General features: G+C 38.7%; 3 protein-coding genes and 3 long non-coding RNA genes across 7 annotated transcripts; 2 read left to right on the top strand and 4 right to left on the bottom strand.

Moving 5' to 3' along the window:
* The first annotated feature begins 7,615 nt into the window (after positions 1–7,615).
* Positions 7,616–10,142, top strand: LOC131302287 (UDP-glycosyltransferase 83A1-like). The gene is made up of 2 exons (XM_058328842.1): positions 7,616–8,516; positions 9,168–10,142. Exons 1-2 carry the CDS (start codon positions 8,036–8,038, stop codon positions 10,049–10,051), a joined length of 1,365 nt encoding a protein of 454 aa, XP_058184825.1. The 5' UTR covers positions 7,616–8,035; the 3' UTR covers positions 10,052–10,142.
* Positions 8,428–11,556, bottom strand: LOC131302324 (uncharacterized). The gene is made up of 3 exons (XR_009191696.1): positions 11,431–11,556; positions 8,696–8,855; positions 8,428–8,546 (listed from the first exon to the last, which is right to left on the bottom strand). It is a non-coding gene; the product is annotated as an uncharacterized LOC131302324 (long non-coding RNA).
* Positions 11,343–13,376, top strand: LOC131302288 (UDP-glycosyltransferase 83A1-like). The gene is made up of 2 exons (XM_058328843.1): positions 11,343–11,883; positions 12,406–13,376. The coding sequence occupies exons 1-2, from the start codon at positions 11,406–11,408 to the stop codon at positions 13,287–13,289; spliced, it is 1,362 nt and encodes a 453-aa protein (XP_058184826.1). The 5' UTR covers positions 11,343–11,405; the 3' UTR covers positions 13,290–13,376.
* LOC131302321 (uncharacterized) lies at positions 11,650–12,679 on the bottom strand. The gene is made up of 2 exons (XR_009191694.1): positions 12,389–12,679; positions 11,650–12,145 (listed from the first exon to the last, which is right to left on the bottom strand). It is a non-coding gene; the product is annotated as an uncharacterized LOC131302321 (long non-coding RNA).
* Positions 13,377–14,298: 922 nt separating the features above from the next.
* On the bottom strand, positions 14,299–15,642 carry LOC131302325 (uncharacterized). The gene is made up of 2 exons (XR_009191697.1): positions 15,031–15,642; positions 14,299–14,589 (listed from the first exon to the last, which is right to left on the bottom strand). It is a non-coding gene; the product is annotated as an uncharacterized LOC131302325 (long non-coding RNA).
* Positions 15,643–17,816: 2,174 nt separating this feature from the next.
* On the bottom strand, positions 17,817–20,919 carry LOC131302283 (UDP-glycosyltransferase 83A1-like). Of its 2 annotated transcripts, none has more exons than XM_058328837.1 (2): positions 20,436–20,919; positions 17,817–18,958 (listed from the first exon to the last, which is right to left on the bottom strand). In XM_058328837.1, exons 1-2 carry the CDS (start codon positions 20,917–20,919, stop codon positions 18,072–18,074), a joined length of 1,371 nt encoding a protein of 456 aa, XP_058184820.1. In that variant the 3' UTR covers positions 17,817–18,071. The 2 variants fall into 2 exon arrangements, with proteins under 2 accessions (XP_058184820.1, XP_058184821.1); XM_058328838.1 differs by having other exon boundaries at positions 17,817–18,955.
* Between the last annotated feature and the right edge of the window lie 2,232 nt (positions 20,920–23,151).

Here is a 23,151-nt window from a genome sequence, read left to right as displayed (position 1 = left end):
ATCTGTTAAAATTTGCAAGAGCGATGATTGAAGACCGCGTTGCGCAGTGTGAGAATTGAAAGCGGGATCACAAGACATTTTAAAAGGGATTATGTGATTAAGATCTTGTCCCCTCTAGACCTTCAATTTAGCAGGGATCTCGTGAATTAATTAAGTTGCCCTTTTATTGAGTACATTACCAGAATTTATTTACCCATCTTCATTGGAATTATTATTAGTCCAAGTGCATTATGATCCATGTGCTGAAATTGACATAATGGTTCTCTTTCGAAAGAGAACGCTTAACGTGGAAATCCTACATCACATAATTTCATGGTTTTCTTTTTCCCTTAGAAACTGATAAACGAATTAACTTGCTCGTGTTTGTTTGCTAAAAGGTCGTTCGATGTGGGCTTGTCGCTTAAGCAAACTAAGTTGGCCATTTTTTTGAAGCTCGTTAAGCTTTCAAACTAAACTCAAACAAGTCACTAGTCCTCGGCTTGTTTGGATTAGTGGGTTTAAAAAATTTCAAGTTGATCGTAAATTAAAGCTCGTTTGAAATCGGCTTTCCTCGTAAACAAATCAAGATTGAAATGGTTTTTAGAACTCCTTGAAATTCCGAATAATGATTGAACAATTAACTGCTTGACTCGTTCGGCTCGTTATCAGCTCTCTACCGCTGGCAGTTAAATTCTTTCCTTTCAAGCTAAGTGGTATTGTTTCCCCTTTTTTATGTCTGGTTAACAACCAGCCCATGCATACTTCACATGGTCACATGAGCCTTATGAGCCCAAATAATGAAGCCCAAAATTTTTAAGAAACAACCAACGACCTAGTATCGATTGGCCCAATAAGATTAGAGATATTGACAAATTCCAAGTCAGCCCCGCTTTTAGAGTTTTGTCCCATTGAGACCTTTGATTGTATTTCCCTTTCGCATAGGCCCTGGCTCATGTGGATAACATATTGAGCATGCGCTTGATCTTGACTCATGTTGATGTGAACATATTTTTTTTACTTTTTGCTTTACAAATTTTAAAATGCCGTATCTTGTAGGAAATTGATTTTCATACTCCCCTTTTGTCCAAGTGCACTTCATTTTTTGTCTTCATTCATGTAGAATTACAAAATTACCCTTCATACCTTTTTTCCTTCACCATGAAAAGGATAATCATGTAATTTTACATCACTACAAACCAAAAAAAGAAGTACACTTGGATAAAAGGGAAGTGTGAAAATCAATTCTCATCATTTATTATATATATAGATATATATTTAGGAGGACGGTTTCGCTCACATCCATTTTGACACCCGATTTTATTTCGAGTCCCGCTGTGATGTTTCGAACCGTTGATCTTGTTTAAATTAGTAAAATAGGGGGCTCTACAAAAATTCAGCTCATTTTGATATCCACAAGTGCTTGATCCAAACAATTTTACAGAAAATGTGACAGGAACTGATGTTTGCAAAACTGTTTAGATCAAGCCCTTACCGATATCAAAATGAGCTGAATTTTTGCAGTGCCCTCTATTTTACTCATTTAAACAAGATCAACGGTTTAGAATAGCATAATGAGACCCGAAAGGGTGAGGTGTCAAAATGGGTGTGAGCGGAACCGCCCCCTTAAAAATATATATATACAGAAATCTTCAGTTAAGGATCTTAAGTTGAGGACCTTATATGTGGACCTCCTCATTTCTCCCATTTTTCGATAGGACTTCGATGATCCGATCCGCTTAATGCTATTAGAACGTGATTTTAAGGGTACCCGTGAGAAATCGTCAAAAAAAAAAGGACTGAAAAAGGCTTGATTTGAACAGTTTGTTTTTAACCGTTTAATAAAAAACTGTATATATTCATTCGATGTGATCTGTCAAATAAGACCATATGGATTGTGAATTATCCATGCCTGAAGATGAGGGCTTGTTGCAAAGGACTATGTTAGTATGATTCAAAATAAAAGCTCCAAGTATTTAGTGGTCTGGATTCGCATAAATGTCTATTGAAAAAATGTGTTAGGGTAGCACGTGACGGTACTCCAAAATTATAAAGTAATTTTTTATTGAACTGTTAAAACAAATGGTGGAATAACTGCTTCAATGGACCCAGATTAAATAGAGAGAATTTCTCAACCCAACCCACTCCAACCATTTCTCTTATCCTCTTCATCTACTACTAGTACTCCACTCCCCAATATATTCCAATCTATGTCATTTCCGAACACCATTCCGAAATACAGAGAGAGAAGAAAGGATGTGTTGTGGGAGTAGGATCTGCAAACTGTGCACATGCATGATTTTAGTGTTGATCATGATCGGGTTCCTGCTTGGATTTAGGTTTTTCAAAAATAAGTTTCATAAAATGAAGGACACCCTGGATTAAGGTTGTCAATACTCATCATTTCGAAAGCTTATCTATTTCCTTAAGGCATAGGCATGGGCACATGTGGAGACACAAGCAAAGGCAGATCCTGTTATAGGGCTATGAACGAGCCGAGCTTTGTCGAGTTTGAGCTCGGTTTGTTTACTAAACAAGTCAAAAACTCGAGCTCGAGCCAAAAATTTGAGCCGAAATTTTGTCGAACAAGCCACTCGGCTCGTTTAAGTCGACTCGTTTAGTAAATAAGCTGAGCCTCAACAAACCGAGCTCACGAGCTGCTCGGTTCATTTACAGCCTTAGTTGTCATAATGTACCTTCTGTTCTTCCTTCATCGTGTTGTCGAGCTGTCTTTTAAACATGAGTGTCACCATCCCTTGTGTTGGAAGAGAATGATTATTTATGTTGGAAGCAACTTTTGGAGGGGGGAAGAATAGTTGAGACAAGAGTGGGGAAGGAAGCAATTGTATTTGACTTTAATTCAAACTTCTTTAGCTTGGTACAATTTGGCTAGTACACGTTCATATTTATTCCAGACCATGTAATGTTCTAGTCTAAAGATGTTTTCATACAAAATAATATTTTAAGTGGGTTCTAGATTTTCATGTGACTTTTTTTCTAAAAAAATAACAGCTAAATATTCAAAGGGTATCCTACAGCTTCTAGAAGTTAGATATTTTAAAGTTTCTAGAAACTTAGATATTTATATCTCCAATAATATCCTTTAACTTTGGACTTGTCAATTGAACTTAAATTGGGCTTTATTTTATTGGTCCAAAATAAAATATCTAAGTTACTCTTTAATAGGTTGTGCATATTCAGAGGGGAAAATAACAGCTAAGGGCGTATTTTGATAATTAATACCCGTCAAAGACATTTTCAGTATTAACAAATGTTCTCAGTATGTCCTTAGCGGGTATTAATTTTCAAAACACGTCTTTGGCCGTCATTTTTCCTATTTAGGGACGGACCTAAGTGGGGTCACGCGGGGGCGCGTGCCCCCACTCGAAATTAAAACATTTTTAAAAATATTTTCGTATAAATTAGCATAATTATGAAAATACTAATATATAAACATACACACCTGCATATATCTCGAAAATACACATATAAAACTAGTTTTATATTTGAATTTCATCATATGGTGCATTTATACTTGTTGCTTTATGAGTTGTTTGTCTATGTGGAACTCTTCTTTCTTAATTCTCTTTATTTTTAACCATCTGAGAAAAATATTTTACAATAAAGTCATTAACAAAACTAGTTCGATCATTCTAAAACTGGTTGATGTTCATTTAAAACATACTTAAAAATATTCTTCTAAGATTTTTTGCTCATTTTTACCTAATTTAACTTAAAGTACGCATTATAAATTTTTGTAGTTAGTAATACATGCCTTAATTATGTATGATCTTACTGTGGTAGACTAAAATAAATAAATTTTCGCCATTATGATTAACAAGGTGCCCCCACTAGCCTATATTCCTGGATCCGTCCCTATGCATATTGATATATCATCTTCTAGTTTACTCTCCAAAATCTATGATTTCGACCAATGGATGATGTACATCCTTTGTCACATACCATGTATATATTGACAATCGTTTATTATAGCTTCTGGAAACATAAATACTCCTTCCGTCCGAATTTAATAGTCCTTTTTGGGAGTTCGTGTCATTTTTCAATTGATTATATCTTCTAATTTATAATGTTTTTAAGAATATTTTTAATAGTCCTCTTAAGAATATTCTTCAACTAGTTCCCAACAGGTAGCCCCAGATCGATAGAATATTTTTTACAGAACATTTTATTTTGCACTCGAACTTAATTTGAAGTAGACGATGGCTACCTAAACTTCCAAGGATCCTGAATGTAGAGTTGGCTATTTAAGTTTCTGACAAGTTCTACGATGATTTCTTCATGCCTGTAATGTCCAAGTTTTCATAATAGCTTGAGGTGCATAAATGGTCATTGTTTATGGAGCATTCATTTTTTTTTTCCGATCACTCTTAGAGCTGATGTTTCTTCAATTGGGCAGATAAGAAGCGAATCACGCTAGCTATTGTCCGTTGGAGGAAAAGAGATACTAGCTGTCTTGTTTCTCTTCTAGATTCGGCGCTGGGTACTATTTGTTGGAAACGCGCTGATGTTTGAGCGTTGGCTACTGTCTTGTTTCTCTTTCGCATTGGGCTTTGGCTGCTGTTTGTTTTTTCATTTGGAGTTGCTTGATAGATACCTGCTTTACTAGTTGATTGTTGGTTTAATGATCTGAACTTGCGTATTGTTTCATATTGGTTTGTTGCTCCCTATTATTTCCTCGTTGATCGCTGATGCTCTCTCTTGTTGCTCCCTATTATTTCCTCGTTGGTTGCATCATGCTCTCTCTCTCTCTCTCTCTCTCTCTCTCTCTCTCATGTTATCTCAAGCAGTCGCTAGTATGCGCGCAGTTCACAGGCTATACAGGGTGTCAAATCTGATTGTGCCTGCCTTATACAGTGGATTTCTAATGATCACCATTCTGCTGATTGGGATTTTAAAGCTCATGAGTTAGATGATTTTTCCATTTTGGTGACAACCTTGACTTGACTTGGTTATGGTGAAAACGTCAAGCCTAATGGCCGTGCCCATCGGCGAGCTAGTAGAGCCATGGCTGGATCCTTCTCCCTTCCTCGTACAAATTTTTACAAATTGTTGCTCTTAAAAATATATATACCCAAAGATATGCTCGTACGAGTCTATACGATCAACTAATAAAGTGAGTAGAATGAAAGGAAAAAAAAATGACAGAGAACCATTTTGAACGTAAATAGAACGATTTTGCTATTCTCGTATTTCTGCACTAAAAATCAATCGTACATTGGCGGCTCCTCCAATCCCCAAGTTCTTGACCTCGATCGGCAATGTGCCAATTTCTTCAGAGTGCTCAACTTTGCAAGGAATTGTGACCGCTTGATGATTCTTGAGATCACCTTGATCTCTCTGAACGTGGAAATGTTGAAGGCATGCAAAGAACGCTGAGATGCGAATTTGCAGACGGAGAATCATCCCAAGTTGCTGGTGCACCCTGGCACAAATTTTCGTACCTAGAAAAAGAAGAAGAAGAAGAGGTTAAGTTGCTTCGTTTACAGAATTTCGAAAAGGGAATGCCAACATAATTTCAGCGAGCTAGCCAGAAGGATGCATGGCAATATCTGCAAATGGAAAACATAGGAACTTCTAAAAGTACTGTGCCCAGATATGGCAAGCATTGAACACAAAAATGCAGGACAAAGAGAGTATGGTCTTTTGACTGTCTCTTCTCTTAAGCAAGTTTGGGCTGCCAATTGCAAATTTGAGTTGTATTCCTCCTGGTCCCTAGCTCTCCGAGGAGGAGGAGGAGGAGACGTTGCTAACAAACCTTACGTCAATTACATAGGCTCGTAAGGTTTTGTAGCGACGTCTCGTCCTCTTCCTCTCTCCAAGACCGGTGTGCCATTGAAATGATGCCAAAAAACAAGAATATAAAACTACTTATTTTAATGGAGATGAGATGAAGAAATGAGTGGTGTTTATAGAAAATTTTACCTAACTAATTTGTTGAACCTACTCCTCATTCAACTACCACCCACATCCAACTACCCTCTATTCCCTAGTCAATTCAAAACCCTATTCTAATAAAAAATAATATTTAAACTTTTTTAAGATAAATTGAATTTATTTTATCCCCCAATTAATGATAAATATGTATTTATTCTAATTATAACATAATTTGTCCATTAAAATAATAGAGTGAGGGCAATTAAGTCATTTCACTACTTATCTCCTCACATCCACCATCCATATTTCTCAACAAAACCATCCAAACACTTGATTGTTTGCATTCTACTTTAGCCGTTGTGAAGATAATCCAAGGAAGGCAGGACAACTACCAGAGGAATAAGCACAAAATACACATCTCCTAGACATATGGGACCAAGAAGAAAACTACTCCCTAGTCCGTTGGTTTTCGACTATTATTCCATTTTGATATGTCCCATTACATTTGTCCATTTTGAAAAATCGATAAGATGATCACGACAACAACAACAGCCGAACCCATTTAGTCTCCAATTATTGGAGGTACAGACCTAACATTTGGCAATATACATAAAATAGCTGCTCTCAGAATACCATGCACTGAAACAGTCCCTCTATATCTGTTTTGCTGCGGAACTATGCCCCTATCTCTTTCCGCATTGATGTAATAGCCCAAAGATTAAGAAGTGTCATTTCAAACTCATGGCTACTCCTATTGAAAGTACACTACTAAAATGTTTTATGGTTCACCAACTACATGATTGATGGGGGCCTGTAACAATCAATAAAGAAGCCTGAACAATCAAATCGATCACCTTATGCAAGGACGTATACAATCTCACGACAGAGAACCTGTTTGATTGACGGAAGTAATAGTGAAAGAGATATACAAACCCGTCGGATAAACGATCTCACCGAATCAATAGTGCTTTGTGAGGGTATAGATGCGATGTACGTTTAATCCGAGTTATAAGTATTTCAACCAAATACCTGCAATTTGATGCTCATATCTTGTCAAACGACGAGAGACCGACAGCTTTTCAAGGTATATTCTAGATAGCACAACTAACTTTCAAGGTTAAAAAGAGTGCACAGAAAGAAAGATCACTCTCCACCTCTCATGTGCTGGTCCATGCAAGCCCCCAAAAACCTCACTCAGGCACAAGCACGCAGAATCTATATTTCAGTAACTGCCAACTGATACAGTCCACCCCAGTACCAAATCCTTTGACATATGCTCTCCTGACAAGTAAAAGGACAGAAGCATGTAAGAGATAACAAACCTGAATCCCAGTCCCTAACAAACTTTTTTGAAACTCCGTATCCAGTCCAAGAGACCGACTAATCCAGGGACCATTGCCACCGTCCAGTCAAAGTTTGATATGGATTATGGACGAACCCAATACAGGAATTGATGGCACGGGGAGAGTAATCCATAATAAACTTAACACTTCGATAGAACAATGTTGCTGCATTTGCAACCAGAAGACCTTAAAAGACCAAAACCAAAAAAAAAAAACTGAAGCATAATACCAAGGAGAACAATGTAAGACCAGGTGAATAAACCAAACATCAGTAAAGCCTCTAGAGGAGCACAAAAAACAACACGAGACAGAAGAACAGCTTGATTTCGATCTCTTGAGCAACTTACATATATTAAACCTAATGGAACACACTTTGAGCATCTAAAATTCGTACTCAATGTGGCATGATCTCTGATACTTGTGTCGTCCGCGTGCCTGCTTCATCCAAAATTCATTTCGACTTGGGGATCTGCTAAAATATTTTTTCCAAAAAAGCCAATATTTTTCTCAGATAAATAGAGTTTACAAAGTTCCTTGGGGTATTTCATGCATAATATAGGGGTTCAACGCAGTGTTTATGGCAAAATTGGAATTACAAAACACTCTTGTTTGGTGTATGTCCAATTCAATATGCCAGATAAGAATCCCACACCATTAACCGAGTGTCCGGTATGGCCCAAACGGATATTTAATTGGTGCACTAGGAGGATCCGTGTAACATGGGTTATACCTTCATAGCTCCTATAAAAGTAGCAGGAAGATTGAATTGAGGAAGCACTACTCATATTAGAAAACATATTCAGTGATTAAGCCAGGCAAAGATGGAAACACCACATGTTTTAGCCATATCTTATCCTGCACAAGGCCATGTAATTCCACTGCTAGAGCTTGCGCAATGTCTAGTACAACACGGTTTCAAAGTCACATTTGTGATCACCGAGTTCAATCACAAAAGGGTGATGAATGCATTGCCAGACAAAGACAATGTAAGGAACCATGTAAATCTGGTTACAATCCCGGATGGGTTGGAACCGTGGGAGGACAGGAATGACTTGGGAAAGCTAACGGAATCCACCTCGGAAGTCATGCCTGGGAAGCTAGAAGAGCTTATAGAAAAGATTAATGGATCAGACAACAACAAGATCACTTGTGTTATAACAGATGGGTGCCAGGGATGGGCCATGGAAGTTGCAGAGAAGATGCAAATCAGGCAAGCGGTCTTTTACCCTGCTGCAGCTGCTCTATGGGCTTTGGGATTCAGCATTCCAGAACTGATTGCTGATGGTATTATAGACAGTTATGGTAATACCTCTTAACTAACTCTTGATTTCTCTGCAACAATAAAATAAAAAACAGTGCAGAATTTTACAAGTAATTACTGATATAGGTCAATAGAAATGAACAAACACAGTTGAAGTTCCTGTTATCGAAGGTTACAATATCAACTAAAACAGCAATGGAAAGAAACAGTATAAACCCACCAGGGTAGCCCTGCGGTTAAAGGTTGTAATCGAGACCGATGATAAATCTAGAGATCTTGTGCTCAACTCTTTCTGGCAATGTAACGGGTTATCTTATACCTCCACTTTTGGGTGGTTGTACACTTGTAGGTATTCGGGATTTATTTTCCCTCAGACATCACTGGGAAAAAACCCGACAAGTAACGAGAATCCATCAGTGTCCATCCATCCGGACAAATTAGAATACTGATGCAAAAACAGCATTGCCTTGCCGGGATCAAATACGGAGGAAAGTAGAAGTTTTAAGCCTCTCTGAAAATAAATATGTTGTCTTCACTATGATAACCACGTTAGGATCTACCAAGCATTAAGAAGAATATCCCAAGTTTAGAAAAGAAGTGGTTCCCAAATTACATTGCAAGTTAACTAATTTGCTTATCTTCCATTTTGGTTTTCTTAATGATAGAATATTACCCTCCCTTTTTTTAAGCAGGAACTCCAGTGAAGAGTCAGATGATTCAGCTCTCACCAGCCATGCCTTCAATGAACACAGAAAACTTTCCGTGGATGTGCTTTCAAGACAAGAACACAAAAAACATCCTTTTTGATCTTAATACTAGAACCCTCAAGGCTGTGAAATTTGCTGACCGGCTGATCTGCAATTCGAGTTATGAGCTTGAGCCGGCAGCATTTTCCTTATTTCCGAATTTCCTACCAATAGGTCCACTTTTGGCAAGTAACCGGCTGGGAAAGTCCATCGGCCACTTCTGGCCAGAGGACTCAACTTGCTTGGAATGGCTTGATCAACACCCAGCACAATCAGTCATTTATGTTGCATTTGGGAGCTTCACAGTTTTCGATCAAATCCAATTCCAAGAGTTGGCTATCGGGCTTGAACTAACCAACCGACCATTTTTATGGGTGGTGAGGCCAGATATAATTGAAAAGGCAAATGATGCTTACCCAAGAGGGTTCAAAGAAAGAGTAGTAACTCGCGGACGAATGGTCGGCTGGGCACCTCAGGACAAGGTCCTCAGTCATCCCTCTGTGGCTTGTTTCTTAAGTCATTGTGGTTGGAACTCCACCATTGAAGGCGTAAGCAACGGGATTCCTTTCCTCTGCTGGCCTTATTTTGGTGACCAGTTTTTTAACCAGACCTACATTTGTGATGTTTGGAAAGTTGGGTTGTGGTTCAACAAAGATGAAAGTGGGATCATCAGACACGAAGAAATTAAGGGAAAAGTTGAACAACTGCTGGCTGATGAGGCGTTGAAAGCAAGGGCTTTGCGTCTGAAGGAAGTGACTGCAGAAAGTGTACAAGAAGGTGGCTGTTCTAGCAATAATTTCGGTAGTTTCATCAGGTGGATGAAGGAATAGACAAGTTGTTCAATGTACCGACATGATGCATGTCAGTTCTGTTTTGTGGTTCTCATCAAAATTTTAAATAAACGGAGACTGATATTGCACACGTTATGCTAGCTGCAAGGCTATCATGCTAGTAGTATTACTGAAGCATAAACATAGCATTCAGATGAAACTGTGCATCTTGTGCGCCATTCAATATACGACACACAAAATACAACTCTACTAGAATACAAAGCTGGCATACCACAGGTTAGAGCTTGTACACATTAGTTAATTATTACCTCCAAACTTAGTGTATGAGCCTGGCAGCCTCTTCATTTATTGCTAATTGATTCTAAATTTATAAGTAGGCGGTTAAACACGGTGTCAGAGTCACACTTTTGGAGGCTTTTGACAAGTCTCTTGATTGATTGTCTTGTTTTTGTGTCTTAACTGCACCTTGTTTGAGTATGGATTTTGTGTTAAGGATCCTTTACTTACCTCTTCATCTGCAAGTTAGGGATTGCAAGTGGTTAGAGCAAGTCCACCCATTTCCATTTGCCTTGCTATTGCCGTAATAAGGAACCGAACCGCTGTATTAACATTGTTGATTTCGGCCTTTTCACACCATAGCAAGCCAAAAAATGACTCTGGCAAAACTACTTTGACACCAATGGGTGAATTTGCTCTTAGTTGTCTGAAACTAGTTTATGAGCCTGGGTAAGATCTCCACTCATTACCAATTAGTTTTGTGTTAGATGCTTTAGCACCACACATTGACGACTAGATCAAACACAAAAGAAATTGACAAACAGATCTCAACATATAAATGAAATTCAACATAATTGAGAGCAGACGATCGGTGCCTTTAATAATCTAATGTCTATTTTGGAGGTAAGTATGGATCCCTCAAGATGCTGTTTGCCAACAAATAAGACAATCACAAAACATAATTGAGAGCTTCCACTCATAATGTAAATTAGAATAAAATTGCTTTAAGTGAAACAAATTGCTGACAGAGAGATGCTCCTAACAGGGAAAAAGACAAAGGAAAAGGACAGATTGCTTAGTATTTGATACATATAGATTGGGTAGATACGTTTAGGTATCACTGTATTCTTTATATTGGCTCTCAAGGTTATCTCCTTGGCCTTCTGTTTTCGGTGGTGTTCTTTAATAAGACATTTTTTTTTTTGAAAGGCGTTCTTTAATAAGACTTCCATTACAAGTTAAGAAAAAAGGGAGAGAAAAGGACATAAATATGTAAGATAAGCAATAAACCACCGGGTTAACGCTGGGGTTGTTTGCTTCCGATCCTTGAACTACTTACAAACATTAAACCTTCATATCTGCCAAAGTAGTACGAAGATTGAGTAAAAGAGCAAAGATGGAAACACATGTTTTAGCCATACCTTATCCTGCACAAGGCCATGTAATTCCACTGCTAGAGCTTGCGCAATGCCTGGTACACCATGGTTTCAAAGTCACATTTTTGAACACTGAGTTCAATCACGAAAGGGTGATGAACGCGTTATTAGACAACGACATTCTAACGAATATTGTAAATCTGGTTTCGATCCCGGATGGGTTGGAACCTTGGGAGGATAGGAATGACTTGAGAAAGCTTACGGAATCCACCTGGGAGGTCATGCCTGGGAAGCTAGAAGAGCTTATTGAAAAGATTAATGGATCAGACAACAACAAGATCACTTGTGTTATAGCAGATGGGTGCCAGGGATGGGCCTTGGAAGTTGCAGAGAAGATGCGAATCAGGCGAGCAGCCTTCTGGCCTGCTGCAGCTGCCCTATGGGCTTTGCAATTAAGCATTCCGGAACTGATTGCTGATGGGATTATAGAAAGTTATGGTAAGACCTTTAGTCTAACTCTTGATCTGTCTGCAACAACAAAACGAACAGTGCAGAATTTTACAACTGATTTCAAATATAGGACGATAGAGAAAATACAGTGGAATTCTTGTTATCGAAGGAGAACAATATCAAAGAAAATAGCAATGGTAATGAAAAGTATAAATCCCACCAGTGTAGCCATGTGGTTATCCTTTGCCCCTGGCTTGTGGATGGATGCAGGTATTTGGGATTTTCCCGCCCTCTGATGTCACCAAAATAACTGACAAGAAAGTATAGAGAATTCATCAGTATAAATCCAGCAGGATAAATCAGCATAGAGATGCAAAAACAGCAATTTGACAAGGATCAAATGTAGGGAAAAGATGAAGTTTTCTGCCTCATAGAATCTACAAAGCATTAGAAAGAACATCCCATATTTCAAAAAAGAAGCGGTTCGCATCCTGTTGCAAGTTAACAAATTTGTTTATCCTTCCATTATTTATTCAGTATGACAGAATATTACCCTTTTTTCTTCAGCAGGAACTCCGGTGAATAATCAGATGATTCAGCTCTCACCATCCATGCCTTCAATGAACACAGAAAACTTCCCATGGCTATGCTTTCATGATGAGAAGACAAATAAATCCATTTTCGATCTTTTTACTAGAAACAACAAGGCCATGAAATTTGCAGACCGGCTGATCTCCAATTCAAGTTATGAGCTAGAGTCGGCAACGTTTGCCTTATTTCCAAATTTCCTACCAATAGGTCCACTTTTGGCAAGTAACCGGCTGGGAAAGTCTATCGGCCACTTCTGGCCAGAGGACTCAACTTGCTTGGAATGGCTTGATCAACAGCCAGCACAATCAGTCATCTACGTTGCATTTGGAAGCTTCACAGTTTTCAGTCAAATCCAATTCCAAGAGTTGGCTATGGGGCTTGAAATAACCAACCGACCATTTTTATGGGTGGTGCGGCCAGATATTACCGAAAAGGTCACTGATGCTTACCCTAGAGGGTTCAAAGAAAGAGTAGCAACTCGCGGGCGAATGGTAGGTTGGGCTCCTCAGGACAAGGTCCTCGCTCATCCATCTGTGGCTTGTTTCTTAAGCCATTGTGGTTGGAACTCCACCATTGAAGGCATAAGCAACGGGATTCCTTTCCTGTGCTGGCCTTTCTTTGCTGATCAGTTTTTTAACCAGACCTACATTTGTGATGTTTGGAAAATTGGGTTGTGGTTCAACAAAGATGAAAGTGGGATCATCAGACACAAAGAAATTAAGGAAAAAGTGGAAGAACTGCTGGCTGATGAGGCATTGAAAGCAAGGGCTTTGCATCTGAAGGAAGTGTCTGCAGAAACTGTAAAAGGAGGCGGCTGTTCTAACAATAATTTCAATAGTTTCATCAGGTGGATGAAGGAATAGACAAGTTGTTCAATGTAGCAACAGGATGGATGTTCGGAGGCTTTTGATAAGTCTCTCTTGATTGATTGTCTCATTTTTGTGTCTTAACTACGCCTTATTTCCGTGTGATTTTTGTGTTATGGATCCTTTACTTACCTCTTCATGTGCAAGTGAGGGGCACGTGAGTCCTTGAAGCATACATCAACGCAGAAATAGGAAGTATAATTCAAGCAAATGCTACCCAGACCAGGTAGTACCGTAGTAGCCAATAGGTAGAGTGGAAGCTAGAGCTGAACAAACCAATATATGTTTCACCAAGAACTGACTTGTGTAGTACAAAGTCAAAAGACCCCAACCACCCAATAATATAATGTAAACCAGTAGACACAGGCAAAACAATAAACTGAACCAAAACCTATACCAAACCAGACATATTATATGACGCAGAACATTAAACATAAACCAACAAGACCGCACCCCAGCAAATTTCAAACCACCATAATACCCAGACCACCAAACCACACCCCCACAGACCCACACACCCAAGACTGCAAGAGTGACACTCCCAAGACCCCAAACCCAAACCCCATAACTCAGACACAACCAAGACAAACCCGAGCCCACAACCTATATACACAGCCCCAAGATCAAAATCATGGAATCATAGTAATATGAGAAGCTTCCAATATGCTCCTCAGTCTGAAGATGAAGTCATTCAATGAATACTCATTGGACTTCCACTTTGCTTTCACCCAAAGAGCAATCCTGGACTTGATAAGTTCAACCACTTCCTTCCTATCCGAAGTTTCATTTTTGAAAGCACATCCATTTCTTGTATTCCAGATAGTCCACGGAATTGTAGTAGGTATGCAGTCCCAGATCAATTTTCCCTTTGGCTTGAAGCTCCAATCAATCCACCATTGAAGAAGAATGCCAAGTGTGGGTGGAGTCACCCACTCCAAACCACACCAGTTAATGATTTCAGATCAAACATCCCAGACAGGAGTGCAGAGCAGTAGGACAATCACAGTGAATAACAACCACCCAATCAATAGATGTTCCACTCACACTATTACAAAAGCAGTACATCATTCTCTGCAAGCATATATTACTCCTCAAATCTAGATGTTCAACTCACACAATTACAAAAGCATTGTATCATTTCCAAAAAAAATCCACTTCTGAAACATACTGAGACACTCCACGTCCAATTTCACATACAACAGCTGCACTTCCCTGCAACCGATTAGGATATTTCTATTGACATTGTTGTTTTCATACTTCTCATCGAGTGCCGGAATGGTAAGAATAATAAGAAAGCCTGCCACAAAGAGATACACAATCATAGAAATAAAAATCATTCTCAAGGAGTAGTAAATTGAGGAAAGGTAAAACCAAGTGGAAAGACTGGGTTCTTCGAATTTTATTCGATGCCAACCTATGACTCGTATGCTTAGGTATCCAAGATGGCAAGATGTTAAAGATGATTCCCATGTAAACCTCAGCATATGTACTTAATTTAATGTCAATTAGTCAAATGAAGCAAATGAAATGGATTGCACTAATAAACCGACCATGTCACATTCCAATTTGCAAACAAGGAACGAATAATTACGAGATCAAACAAAAATCAAAACAATGAAGCAAAAGGAAGAAATACTGGATCACAACTCAAGGTCTTAGCATATAGGGTCATGAGTTAAGTGTTCACCACAGTGCAGGGGCGCACCACTGGTTGTCGTAAGTTACTATCGTTGGGTACCTCAGGGTTGACAAACACCATTATACATTTAGAGTCAGGTTTCTCAAACACCAACCAAACAGCAAGAGTTACGAATAGAATCCCCATTGTAAGATTTTATTTTTTTTTCTCCCCCACGGCATGTACAAGTTCGTGCAGTACCTGCCCCTCTCTCTAAAGGATCTGCAAATGTTAGACAAAGGAAAACATTTGTGCGTTTGGTTGGAATGGAATGTGAATAGGAATGGAATTAAGAATGGAATAGAATTGGAGGAATTGAGAATGGAATAATTATTCTCATTCTCATGTTTGGTTGTGCTTAGTAACAGTCATTCTCATCTCCAATGGAATAGTATAGTAATAGCAATTTTTGAAGTGACAATAGTAATTTTTGGAGTGGCAATAGCATTTTTTGGAGTGGTAATAGTAATTTTTGGTGTGGCAATAGTGAATGTTGAAGTGGCACTAGTAAATTTTGGTGTGACAAAGAAATGGAATAACAATTCCTTAGTTTTTTGAATGGAATGACAATTCCTTCACTAAGGTGAATAGTGATTCTATTTGGAATCATCATTCCATTATTCAATGGTGAACCAAACATTGAAATAAGTAAGTCATTGGAATGACTATTCCATTCCAATTTTGATTCCATCCAACCAAACATACCCTAGGCTCCGTATGGAGAGACGTGGAATTCATATGAAGAGATTTTATGTTCAATTTTACAAGCATATGAAACTAGAGTAGACTGGAGCTAGAACATTTGATTCTTGTATAGCTACAATCTTCAAGATCAAGGATCTCTAATCACTCCTATTATATAGTTACTTCAATCATGATAAACCTCCTAAACTCAATATCGATTTCCATATCTGAGCTATCCATAACTATATAATAATGGCGAACCCATTCATTTAAAATCAACATCTATCCAAACAAAGCCTATAAGGTAACGAAGTTCCACCATTTGAAAAGCGTGAAATGCAACCACGCTTCTACAACTCGGGCCGCAATCATTTTGTATATGGCCGCGAACGTTCGCTCATAGCCGCGAACTTTTGTAATGGCAGAGTTTCGATTAATGAAAACTCGCATCTCTGAAACTTTTGTAATGGCAGAGTTTCGATTAATGAAAACTCGACACGAGTTAGGTGTACATCGGACTTCGCCCCATTTACTTCTTCCATACATAGTTACACACTCAGACACACACACTCTCTCTCTACGCTACTTCTTCTTCCGGCGCCGGTGGGTTCCTCCACCTCCGTCGTCGTGCTTCCTTCCCCATCTCGTCCTTTCTCTTTACTCTCGACCTCAGCCACACTCCTCCTCCTCCTCCTCTCTCTCTCTCTCTCTCAACCGTATACCATCAGGTAAAATCCTTACGCTACGTACAAGCAACCATTTTCCTATTAGCATAATTTCCACTGATAATTTTTAGTGTTTCAATTTAATCAGAATTTAGTGAAATTACAGAAGAGCAAGACAAAAGGTAAAATCTTTGCATAACATACAAGCAACTAATTGTCTCCACTGCATATGCTTAATTAGTGCAGTGCAGCAGAGGTGATTTTACTTGGGTTATTGCACTAAAACCTAGGCTTACAATTCATGGACTCGCAATGTAGTGCTGATTATCCGAATGGAAAAAAGGAGATTTTTTTGGAATAAACTCTGTTTTTTTCTAGCACTGGGTGTGTACAAATTGGAGGGAAACCAGTGGCGGAGGTAGTATGGGCCTCCACTGAATTTTTTTTTTTTTAAAATCGAAACTTAAAAATGTATATTTTGCATTTTGTCTTGTTCTTGTTAATTGTAGTTCATAAATATACTTTTAATCACTCTAAGACATTTCGAATATCATTTCATTCCCAATTTTTCATTTCATGTATTAGAACAACGTCATTACGCTGGTGAAATGAGATGTCTAATGCGAAAATCAGCCGCCACTTACTATTTAGAACTCTATAATGCATAATGCCCAAAATTCAAAAGTGTCTAAACTATGAGCTATATATGTGTTTTATACTTTAGGAATTACTAATAACAATGGGAGCAAGGTTGTAAATATTACGTAGTAAATTGCTCTTAGACTTGACCCGCTAAGACTATTCAAGCAATTCGTTTGTCTTATATTCTACCTAAGTTACTTTCTTAATAAATGAGTACTAGCATGTTAGTTTTTTAAATTTTTACCACGAACGTTTTTCTATTATTCTAATGTTGCCCCCGTTTATATAGATTCCTGGCTACGCCATAGAGGGAAACCAAATGGAGTTGGCGTCAGATGGGTTTAAGTGTGGAATGGCTTATTTGCCCTTGCATTGGGGGGACAAACTCAGGTGGCTCCCACTTAACCAATTTTCCGTCCAAATTGGTGGATGGCGTTAACAATTTGACCACATAGGTTGCAATGTGATAGTTTCGGGACAAAATATGGGTTACTAGGGCCTTCCCACCACTTGCTCTCAATTCATGTGTTAAGGTCAATTCATAAGAGGCTTTGAATTTGTTTGGGCACCTAGTCATGAACCATTTTTTGAGGTTGGTATCCAATAAAATTCGAAGAACCCAGTCTTTTAACTTGGTTTTACATTTCCTCAATTTACTACTCCTTGAGAATGAAAGAGAACTTATTTGTAATGACCGGAGATCTTCTTCTGGCTCAATTTAGACAACTAACCAATGTAGACAAACTCTTGCACTCCCCCTGACACCTAACTTGCAAGTAAGGATCCATAACAGAAGTCACACTGAAACAAAGTTCAATTAAGGCACCAAAAACGGGACAACCAATCAAGAGGAGATTTGTCAAAAGCTCAAAAACCTATCTTTGATACCATGTATAAGCACCTTCTCAAAATCAATCTGCAATGATTGAGGATACACGTTATCGTTGTACTTTGGGTGTTGTATATTGGAAGGCACAAGATACACGTTTTTATAATCTCATGATAGCCTTGCAGATACTTCTCCTTATTCAATATCAGCCTCCTTTTCTTATTTTTGTGCTATGAAATGTACAGGAAAAAGAAAACGGAAGCAATATGCATACTGTTTGTCTATTCCTTCATCCACTTGATGAAATTATTGAGATTGTTGCTAGAGGTGCCCCCTTCTTCGACAGTTTTTGCAATCACTTCCTTTAGATGCAAAGCCCTTGATTTCAATGCCTCATCGGCTAGCAGTTGTTCCACTTTATCCTTGATTTCTTCATGTCTGATGATCCCTCCTTCGTCTTTGTTAAAACCCAATCCAACCTTCCAAACGTCACAAATGTAGCTCTGGTTGAAAAACTGGTCAGCAAAATAAGGCCAGCACAGGAAAGGAATTCCATTGCTTATGCCTTCAATGGTGGAGTTCCAGCCACAATGGCTTAAGAAACAAGCCACAGATGGATGACCGAGGACCTTGTCCTGAGGCGCCCAACATACCATTCGGCCGCGAGTTGCTACTCTTTCTTTAATCTCTGTAAGGTAAGCATCAGAGGCCTCTTTAGTTATATCTGGCCTAACCACCCATAAAAATGGTCGGTTAGTTAATTCAAGCCCCATAGCCAACTCTTGGAATTGGATTTGATCGAAAACTGTGATGCTCCCAAATGCAACATAGATGACTGATTGTCCTGGTTGTTGATCAAGCCAATCCAAGCAAGTTGAGTCCTCTGGCCAGAAGTGGCCACTGGACTTTCCAAGCCGGTTACTTGCCGAAAGTGAACCTATTGGTAGGAAATTCGGAAATAAGGCAAATGCTGCCGACTCTAGCTCATAACTTGAATTGCAGACTAGACGGTCTGCAAATTTCACAGCCTTGTTGTTTCTAGTCAAACAATCAAAAATGGATTTATTTGTGTTCTCATCATGAAAGCATATCCATGGGAAGCTTTCTGTGTTCATTGAAGGCATGGATGGTGAGAGCTGAATCATCCGATTAATTACCGGCATTCCTGCTGAAGAAAAAAGGGTAATATTCTATCATAATCAAAACATAATGGAAGGATAAACAAATTAGTTAACTTGCAACAGGATGCGAATCGCTTCTGTATTTGAAATATGGCATGTTCTTTCTAATGCTTTGTAGATTTTATGAGGCAGAAAACTTCTTCTTTCCCCTACATTTGATCCTTGTCACTATGCTGTTTTTGCATCTCTATGCTGATTTATCCTGATGGATTTATACCAATGAATTCTCCACACTTTCTTGTCAGTTTTTTTTTTGATGTCTGAGGGCGGGTAAATCCCAAATACCAGCATCCACCCACAAGCCGGAGGCGTAGGATAAATCATTATGTAGCCCTTTGTCAGAAAGAGTTGAACGCAAGATCTCCGGGTTTGTAATCGGTCCAACATAGAACCTATAACCACATGGCTACCCTTGTGGGATTTACTTCCTCCGTTTCAAAATGACTGTCCCGCTCGGTCTCCAATGTAACTTTTAAATTGTTAATATCTTTCAATGTTTTTAAAAAATTTAAATTTTTTGTATAATAGACCTAATTGAGATCTATCATAGAAGATCCATATCGCACATAAAATTCATTATAGATTGAAAGATATTAACAATTTAAAATTTGCATTGAAAACCGAACGGGACAGTCATTTTGGAACGGAGGGAGTATAATTTTTTGGACAAAGTCCACTTTGACCCCCTGTAATTATCGTCATGTGCGGATACGCCCCTCATGGTTCAAAACTGACCACATAACATACCTGTGGTTTTGAAAATGTGCAGATACACCCCCTGTCGTCATGTTTTCCATCCATATTAACGGACACAATATTACAAAACCGATATACCCTCATCATGTCGCTTGATTCTTCTTCTTTTTTAAATATAACCACATCATCCCCTATATCAAAAATTGAATCCAAACCGTTGATATTGTAAATTTTGATGAATACTACATCTATGCCAAAATTCAAGTCAATCAAAAAATGAAAAGCTCATGGTCGAATCGATTTTGTTATGAAATTAAAATTTCAAATTTGAATTTACTAAAAATTAGATCACTGGGTTATTGATGCCTGATCGAGATGATTTTTAACAGAGATACTCTATTCTTTATTTAATACATTATGAACGACTCAGATTACATTCTAGAGGTGTGTGAGATACACCTCCGTTAATATGGATGGAAAATATGACGGCAATGGGTCTATCCGTACATTTTTAAAACCATAGGTAGGTTATGTGGTCAGTTTTGAATCATGATGGGGGTATCCGCACATGGCGATAACCACAGAGGGTTAGAGTGGACTTTGCCCTAGTTTTTGTTACCATTGCTGTTTTCCATGATATTATTCTCCTTCGACAACAGGAATTCCACTGTATTTTCTTTATTGTCCTATATTTGAAATCACTTGTAAAATTCCGCACTGTTTGTTTTGTTGTTGCAAAAAAATCAAGAGTTAGACTAGAGGTCTTACCATAACTTTCTATAATCCCATCAGCAATCAGTTCTGGAATGCTTAATTGCAAAGCCCATTGGGCAGCTGCAGCAGGCCAGAAGGCTGCTCGCCTGATTCCCATCTTCACTGCAACTTCCAAGGCCCATCCCAGGCTCCCATCTGCTATAACACAAGTGATCTTCTTCTTGTTGTCTGATCCATTAATCTTTTCAATAAGCTCTTCTAGCTTCCCTGGCATGACCTCCGAGGTGGATTCCGTGAGCTTTCTCAAGTCATTTCTATCCTCCCAAGGTTCCAACCCATCCGGGATCGAAACCAGATTTACAATATTCGTTAGAATGTCGTTGTCTGATAATGCATTCATCACCCTTTTGTGATTGAACTCAGTGTTCACAAACGTGACTTTGAAACCATGGCGTACCAGGCACTGCGCGAGCTCTAGCAGCGGGATTACATGGCCTTGTGAAGGATAAGGTATGGCTAAAACGTGTGGAGTTTCCATCTTATCCTTTTGCTCAATCTTTGTACTACTTTTATAGCAGCTATGAAGGTTATAAGTTTGTAAGTAGCTACTTATGAAAAAACAAAGGTTTGTAAGTAGCTCAAGGTTCGGAATGGTTAAAGGATAGGACTGGGGGATTTATTCCGGCTTCAATGAACCCCGTTCGTAGACAGTGAGATTTGTCCGCATGATTTAGTTGAGGTGCGTGTAAACTGACCCAATGCATCTTTTTCCATGTTGGGAGAATCTATCTGTCAGGCAATTTGTTTCATGTAAAGCAATTCTATTCGAATTTACAGCATGAATGGTAGCTCTCAATCAAATTTTGTTATTGTCTTATTTGGTTGGAAACAGTATCTTGGGGAGGAATTTTTCAGTGTTGGGTGAGGATACGGCTATCGGCTATCGTGGTGTCCACTCGGCGCATCCGGACCTTCTAAAAGTATTTTGACGATCTGGATTAAAAACAATCTATTAACGATAATAGACCTGACACTGAAAAACTCCTCCATCTTGAGGGATCCATACTTACCTCCAAAATACACGTTAAATCATTGAAAGTATATTCGGTTGATGCCGCATTCTGGTGCCTCAGCGGTTTTAAGGCTTGGACCAGCACTTGAGAGGTGGAAAGTTGTCTTTCTTTCTGAGGACTAGGATTAACCTTGAAAGTTTTTTTTTTTGGTAACTTGAAAGTTGGTAATGTCTACGTTCCGTTTGTGTATATTTAGAGGTGCCAAATGGATTGTGCCGTGCGGACTTGGGGTCCAAGGCACTACAACCCCGTAGTGCCCTCGATTGTGGGTTCTCTATACTCTCTATTTGTGATCTAAATCGTTTATTTTGTCGGGAATGTTTTTTTTGAATGGTGAAGAAAAAAAATTTTAATAAAAAGAAAAAGAGAACAAAGAAGTCCAAAGAAGGAGGCAAGAGAAAATAGCTTCACAACGCAAGAGTAACATCTCAACTATGTTGGCACCCTACCCTGTGACATTCATCCGCTATTCAACCCCCAAGTTGGTAAGGAATTGTCAGAATGTTAAGTAGGAGTAGATCATCCGTGCAAAAAATCAAATTGATTAGATATTTGTAGCTTTGTGGTCAGATATCATTTGTTTTGCAGAAATGAATGACCAATATAATTTAGAGAATGAACTGCAAGACAAATGGGTCAAAATTATGTGTGAAGCAATGTCTCAATTATGTGATGAGTCTCGAACAATTCACGAACAACTCGGTTCATTTGCAACACTATGCGAATCAGAAGCTACACTCCACCAAACAATATTACCCATTCAACTCTAATAACAGGGAAATCTCAAAACCGTTTTCGTAAATGCCAAATCTTTAGTGTATAAATTTTGTATCTTGCACATGGTAAAGTCTTTTATGCACTACATTTTTTGACATTAACAAAAATAATTTCCGCATTAGCAACACCTTTTTAAAATTGACTAAATGTTCTTGACCAATTTAAAAAAGAGGAAAAAATGAACAGTTTCTCTTTCATTCTAGTGAGCGCAGAATAAGGCAAAAAAGCACACAATCATCCAATGGCTTTCTATTCAACCCAATCATCAAAGTTGGGCCGGTCCTTGGGGAAGCCCAAGACACATCTTGTTCAGACTTCAGGCCTTGTAATTTTGGAGAAATTTTACTGTGTTGGGTGGGTACCACGTGGTGCCCGTTTGGGGTATTTGGGCCGTCCATTTCAGTTTTGGACGGTTCGAATTTGGAGATAGAAAGAAGAGAGGGGTGTGGTGAGAGGAGAGAAATGATTTCAATCTGGGCCATCCAACACACTTTTGAACGGCCTAGATGAGATGCTCGGGCACCACGTGGGAACAGCCACGTGGTACCCATCCGGTACTGAAAAATTTCTCGTAATTTTGACCCAAAAAATATAGGACTCCACTTGGAAAAATTCCAGCAGCAATTCAAAATTCAACACCCTACGATAGTGAAGAATATGAGTACATCAAAGTTTCCTTCATAAGTTAAAAGACACTTGTGTTGTTACCTTTCCCCAAGACATTTGAGATCCGTACCTCAATGAACTCGTTTGATTGTCGGACTAGAAAGGTGATGTTAAGATTAGAGGAACATAAGGGCTCACATATTTTTCTTTACTCGCACGGTACTCTTGTGTTTGTGTACTTTTTGGATTCACCACTAGACTGGATAAGGTGAGACTATTTGACCGTATGAGGAGATTATCTAATACCATAGGGA

The sequence above is a fragment of the Rhododendron vialii genome, chromosome 10a (genome assembly GCF_030253575.1).
Source record: "Rhododendron vialii isolate Sample 1 chromosome 10a, ASM3025357v1".
Lineage (NCBI taxonomy): Eukaryota > Viridiplantae > Streptophyta > Magnoliopsida > Ericales > Ericaceae > Rhododendron > Rhododendron vialii.
This window is presented reverse-complemented; position numbering and strand designations above follow the sequence as displayed.